Source organism: Mus caroli, chromosome 13, assembly GCF_900094665.2.
Source record: "Mus caroli chromosome 13, CAROLI_EIJ_v1.1, whole genome shotgun sequence".
NCBI classification, from domain to species: domain Eukaryota; kingdom Metazoa; phylum Chordata; class Mammalia; order Rodentia; family Muridae; genus Mus; species Mus caroli.
Window position 1 is genome coordinate 60,338,208 of NC_034582.1, and position 6,446 is coordinate 60,344,653.

General features: G+C 43.0%; 1 protein-coding gene across 1 annotated transcript; it reads left to right on the forward strand.

Annotated features, from left to right (window-relative positions):
• The first annotated feature begins 908 nt into the window (after positions 1-908).
• On the forward strand, positions 909-5,820 carry LOC110308066 (spermatogenesis-associated protein 31D4-like). The gene is made up of 4 exons (XM_021180402.1): positions 909-1,095; positions 1,743-1,785; positions 2,380-2,440; positions 2,798-5,820. The coding sequence occupies exons 1-4, from the start codon at positions 919-921 to the stop codon at positions 5,079-5,081; spliced, it is 2,565 nt and encodes an 854-aa protein (XP_021036061.1). The 5' UTR covers positions 909-918; the 3' UTR covers positions 5,082-5,820.
• Positions 5,821-6,446: the final 626 nt, after the last annotated feature.

Here is a 6,446-nt window from a genome sequence, read left to right on the forward strand (position 1 = left end):
CAGGGCCAAAAGAATGGGAATGGGAGGGTAGGGAAGTGGGGGGCGGTATGGGGGACTTTTGGGATAGCATTGGAAATGTAATTGAGGAAAATATGTAATAAAAAAAAAGAAGTTGTAAGTTTGTATACACATGTTTTAGTTATGTTAGTTTTGTAATTCAGCCTGTCCTTCTGACTGAAGCAAAGTTTGCTATGGTATATTTACAAAAGTAAATGTATGAGGAAATACTTTTGTTGTATAGCTGGATTAGGAAAAAGAGCCATTCTGTAGAGAAGAAATATATCTGAGCAGTGGTTCTCAACCTTCCTAATGCTGTTACCCTTTGATACAGTTCTTGTGGTGACTCCCAACCATAAGATTATTTCATTTCTATTTCTATAACTGTACTTTTGCTACTGTTATTAATCACAATATAATTATCTGAGATGCAGAATATCTTGATATGTGACCCCTGTGAAAGGGCAATTTGATATCCAAGGGGGTCACAATCCACAACTTTGAGCCTGCTGTGTTAGAGGGAGGACATTTGTGCTGCTGAGACTATATATCTGGCCCAAAGCTAAACTTCAAGGCATCCTTTTGGACACTCTAGTCTGGAGAATTGAATGACTCCAATTCAAGAGCTGCAAACACTAAAGGGGAGTGGGTTGGCATCCAGATTACAGAGGTAACAAGAAAGTTCCCTGAGGAACATAACGTGAAATAAGGAGGGAGGGGTGGAAACAGAGCATCAGTCTCAAGCAGAAGTCAGTGAAGGAGCTTGGAGGAGGGGGAGGGAGGATCTGAGGGCTCACCCTTCTCTCTGTCCTCACAAACCCTTTATGACTCTCCCTTGCTCTGTGATGCAGACCTAGGCCTACAGTGAGGCCCATGCAACCTCAGAACTCAGATACCTCAGGCATCCATGAGACTCAGTGTATGGAGAACATCCTCTCTTTTCTAAATAGATCATGGTTGGGCTTTGGATCAGCATTCTTGGATATTGGCTCCAATTACATCTTTCTGAGTGGAGTTTGGTCTATTCTTCTATACCTGTGGTATTTGATATTGAAACCATTCTTCCCACCACCTTGGAAAAGTCAGGACATCAAAAAGGTGAGGATGTATGATGAACCCCTAAGAGATATTTTTTATTGATGTACTACAGAACTCAACGAGTACTGGATTTTGTACTGGATGCGTTTGTCTGTCTCAGAAACATGACTGATATGGGACACTGGGGAGAGAAAAGAACATTGCTGTCCTATGGCATGGGAGGAATACAGAGAGGACTAAAGTTTTCACTTAAATATTATTCAAAGGAGAATAGCTTCTCCTGATGAACACCTGAATGAGAATCCCAGGCTTAATTCTCACCCTGCATGTTGATTTACCCAACAATCAGCCAGGTTAAGCTGGTCAGAAAAGCAGTGCTGACTTCTTGGAGGCTCTGAGAAGAACCTGAAACCCAAGCTTTGTCCCACTGGACAATGCTGTCTCCAGAAAAGCACAGATGTTGCTGCTGGCCTCAACTTTCTGACTGATAACTCCAAGTATGGCTCTTACAGACAAAATCCTCCTTTGATTTCCCAAAGAAGGAAAAAGAAAACATCAGGTCACCTCCAAAAGTTAATTTAAGAAAGAACTAAATTTCATTAACTGAACAAATGTCATAATAATCTTGGTTTATGAAATCTGGGTTTCTTCAGAAGATAAACATGAGGAAAAATTCTAACACCTTGTTCATTTCTCTATGTCCACAGTACCAGGGCTCAGCTAACAAAGGAAGGAGGAAATCACTTAAAGGTAGGTATCTATCTGCTGGATCTCCTCTTCCCAGTTTACCATCCTGTCATTTCCATAAGGTCTTAGGTCTATGATCTGAGGATGTAAAGTTGACAGATAATCAACTGACAAGAAATAGTTCTCAAAGGAAAGACTCACAGGAAGGCAATGTGATAAACATACCAGAATCAGTTCCCTCTCTGCACTCCTGTGTACATGAAGCTGACATGCACTATCAGGAGCACTGGATAAGTCCAGGGAGCACTATGTGCTTGTTTGTTTGTTTGGTTGGTTGGTTGGTTGGTTGGTTGGCTGGCTGGTTGTTTTAGAGTCACACATTCCTGCCTCCTGGTATAATACACATGCTTAACATGTAGGTGCCCATACACCTCTGAGGAAACTAAGGCCTGTTTGCTTTATATGATATTTTAAGTATCATTACATGGGACAATGTAGATAAAGATTTTTTTATAGAAAGACACATAACATGGGAGCCATATTAATGACAATTTGACCTTGTCTATTTACTTTAATAGCCTAAGTATTTTCCTTAAAATGACTCCTGTTTGATATTTCCACCTTTCTTACCCACAACTAATACTTCTGCTTTCCCAGGTTGTAGAATGACCCAGAGAAAAACACAGGAACAGAGAAAGCTGCTGTCTATTGCGCAAAGGTGACTATTCTCCTTTTTCCTGGGCCTCATTTTCTTATGATCAAAGCATCACAGAGACTCAGCACAGCTTGCTCTTGTCATGGGAAGGGTATCCAAAGAGACAAGTACACAGATGAAAAGCGAGGTTATAGCCTCTCTGGAAGCCATGGGTGTCATAAAATGAATATATATATATATATATATATATATATATATATATATATATACTCACACACACACACACACACAATGGGTGTCATAAAATGAATACACATACACACACACACACAGGCTTTGGGTATCTCCATCACAGCAAGGCAGGCAGGCCCTTTTCAATTCTGGTCTTTACAACAGAATTGAAATTTCTATCTCCTGCAGCCCCCTAGGCGAAGAGTATGATGCTTCCAACTTTCGGCAACTACTGTGTCCAGATCCCTTCTGTGGTGTGTGTAATGGAGCAACTGCTAAGATCAGTCATCTGCTTTCTCAGGCCACTCACCAAGATGGTGCTGTCACTATGTCCAGTATGGACTCCACAGTTTCTATGACGGAGACATCACTGACTTTGTCCCTTCCTCTCCCAGAAAATACTATAGAATATCCAATTTCAGACACTACATATGAGCCTTCTCTACAGTCTTCCTCCATTATTTCATCTCACCAGAATGAGTACCTAGAAGACACATTCTCTCTCTCACCACTGGGTGGCTCTCTACTATCAGAGTCTATTCCTCCTGTAAATGCTAAATCCCCATTGGACCATAATTCTCTCCATCCACTTGCCTCTTTACCTCTTCCACAACAATATGCCACTCAGGAAACAGAACTGCTTCTCCAACCAACAACTGTTCTCTCTCTGGTGGACAGCCCTATGGAGCTTTTCACTAATGTCCCAATAAACAACGGCATTTGCAGTTCAAGTCATGCAGTGTCGGAATTTATCCAGCAGCAGACTGATACAGGCAACTCTTCCCAGTTAGAGTCAGCACATCCAGTTAACCAAGAGCTTCTTGACCCCTATTCTTCTGAATCCTACTTATGGGGAAACACCTCAACCTACCTCACATTGCCTGGAAACCTTCACTTTTCCAGCCTTGGTGCCGTGGCATTACTTGAGACACAAGATGGAAGGAGGGCTGACTCACTTGAAACTTGGGAGAAAACCTCGGAGTTTGATCATCAGAACTTGGCAGTTTCCCATTCTTTGGGGAGCAGTAAAGAGAGACTTCACACACCCCAGCATTTGTCTTATTCCAAGACCTCTGAAGATCAGTTAGAGGATAAACATACCCAGTCCTTCTGGGGACTCCCTTCTCTACACAGTGAGTCCATGAACTCTATTGCTACTGTGTTGACTGACAGTTCCCCGATCTCTGGGTGCTTCAACAGATTCTCAGATTCCCCAATGCTTACCCACCGCACAACTCTGCCCTTGTCTGAAAGTCAACTACATAACTTGTCCCAAAGTCTGTCCCAATCTCAGTCCCAACCTGTCCCTCAAGCCAACCTCCAGGCCCAGCTGCAACCCCCAAATCCAGTGCTGTCACCTCCTTCCCAACTTAGGATCTGTGGGGTGTATTTTCACAGCCCCCAGAATGAGGCAGAACCTCTTGAGCCATCTGCAATCCACTGCCTGGAATACAACATATTGAAAAAGGAACAGGAAAGAGTATGGGGTTTACCCACTGTGGTCAAAAATTCCCAGCAAGAATTTTGTCCCCCACCTCCTAATCCCTCATTGGTCAGTCAGCTCTCCAAGACCCATGTTCCAAAGTCCATCTCTATTGAAAACTGCCTTATCACCAGTGAGCTCCAGAAGAAATTTGAGCACCACCTTCGAAAGAGGCTCATCCTACAACACTGGGGCCTGCCCAAGAGGATCCGTGAGTCTCTGTTATGGATAAATCCTCAGGCAGAATTTCCAGAGTCACATTCATCCAAAAGCAACTATGGGCTTTCATGGATCCCCTTCTTTAAGCAACAGAGAAAGAAAGACCTACGCAACACTATTTTGAACCAACCTGGAAGCTTCCCAGCAAAGCAATTAGAGGAGAAACTGTTGAAACTGTGTTCTAAGCAAGGCCTAGAAATGGTTCAAAAACAGCAGACATGGAGTAACACTAAGAGCACTCTAGATAGTGGCCTGCAATCTGACTGTGAGACAAACCTACAATGCCACTCAGATAGTCTTTCATGCAAACCTTTAGGGACCTCAGAGGTGAGCCAATGTCAGAAAAAACTTGAAACTTCTCTAAAAGAACATTTGACCACACGTCTCAATGAAACCATTGAGGGTCAGATCACTAGCACTATGTCCAGGTCAAGATATGGTCCTTTCACTTTTACCTCTTGTGTGAACAAGAAAGAACACAAGGCCCAGAAGCCTTCTGATATCAAGGATGGGCATGTAAAGAACATATCTCCAGCGAAAAAGTCTGTCAAGCAACAGACATCCTTTGACTTAGACAACACCAGCCTGGAAGATTCAAAGGGCAATAGACACAGCTCAGATGTGCCCAAAATGTTGGCTGAGGTCTTGGATAAGAGACTAACTTCTGGCAAAACAGTCCAGCGCCCTCAAGCAACAAAGATAATTGACAAAAATGTATTTATACCCAATAAGGTTGGTAAGGGAGGGCAGCTCAGCGGCCTTCAACCATGATCTACCAAGATCTTGAATATCAGCCAGTGTAAGAGTGCTCAAGGAGCAGATGGGAAAACAAGAAAAGCACAAAATACACTGTTAGCTGGAAGGGCCTGAAGGGAAGATCAGGTCCCCAGGAGTGTCAGACATCTGACTTTAACAGTCAGGTGTCCAGGGAAGAGAAATTTAAATCAGAAAGCAGTCAGCCCATACAAGCTCTAAGGTCCCAAAATGACATGCTTCCTGTCTCAGATAAATTCACTTGCAAACCGTTATTCATTCGTGACCAGAGACCTTCCATCAGGTTCACTTGTCCACAGCAGAGTTTAATGTTGAACAGCAACAGGAGCCCTGGATGCCTCCATATATCTTAGACAATTGCCAGAACAAAAAACTTCCCTCCATCTGCCCAGAAGGCATACCCTCTAGCCTGCAAAACAGAAGAGCTTGGTGCAAGTGATGTTTTTATTGGTCCAAAAAAAAAAAAAAAAAACAATGGATAGGAGACAGTGGCAGACAGATCTGTACAGTTCCAGAAATGTGTGGCTTTACAGAAGAAGCTACTGTGTCAGAGGCAGTGCCCATCCATGCCCGCCCAGTAGCCAGAAATTCACCAAAATCTCATCTGTAGGTGTCATTTTGACCAGGCACCTTCAGTTGCTACCCTGAGTTGTACACTCTGTGTCAGAAAGTCCATCTCAATTTTACAACAGAAAATGCTTTTCCTGAATTTCTCCCAGAAAAAAATCACTCCCGTCCTCAGTATTCCATCCTTTATTGACAATACTGATTGTCCCCAATAAAGGTTCAGATAAAGTGGTTGTGCGTGTGTGTGTGTGTGTGTGTGTGTGTGTGTGCTTTTTCCATGTGACATGGCTTTCAGGTAACACGGGGCTTGTGCTCAGGAAAAAAGACAAGTCAGTTTGCTCTCACTTATTTCCTCTTTGGGCTTCTGAAAGGAACCCCAGAGGGCTGACTTGATTTTCTGAGTCTCTTTTTGAAGAATGGGTCTGATTTGTCCCTAAAAGAACTTTCACTCTCTGGTGATTTGTGGAGGCGCTCTGCTTCACACCTCTTAGCCTTACTGCCAATATAGAGCAGCTTGTATCTTCTTCCTCATTGACTTTTATACCCTTGAGAGCAAGGTCTTCTTACTAGGTTGTGTCACCTACAAAGGACAAGTACATTTGTGAGATTTTTAGGGTGATTTTGTCTTTTTTAATGTTTAGAATTTCATACCATGTACTTTGATCATTTTCACCCCGACTCCTCTTCCTAACTCCTCCCATATATCTTGTGCAGCTTTGAGGGGGAGAAGCTGTGAGGCCATAACTCAGAAAAACTTCTTAATTCTGACCCAGAAGGAGACAGCTAAAGGGGAGA

Coding starts and splice junctions, on each gene's coding strand:
- LOC110308066 (XM_021180402.1), top strand. CDS start 919: ATGGAGAACATCCTCTCTTTTCTAAATAGATCATGGTTGGGCTTTGGA. Junction 1,786..2,379: donor AAGGAGGAAATCACTTAAAG/GTAGGTATCTAT, acceptor CTGCTTTCCCAG/GTTGTAGAATGACCCAGAGA. Junction 2,441..2,797: donor CTGCTGTCTATTGCGCAAAG/GTGACTATTCTC, acceptor TATCTCCTGCAG/CCCCCTAGGCGAAGAGTATG.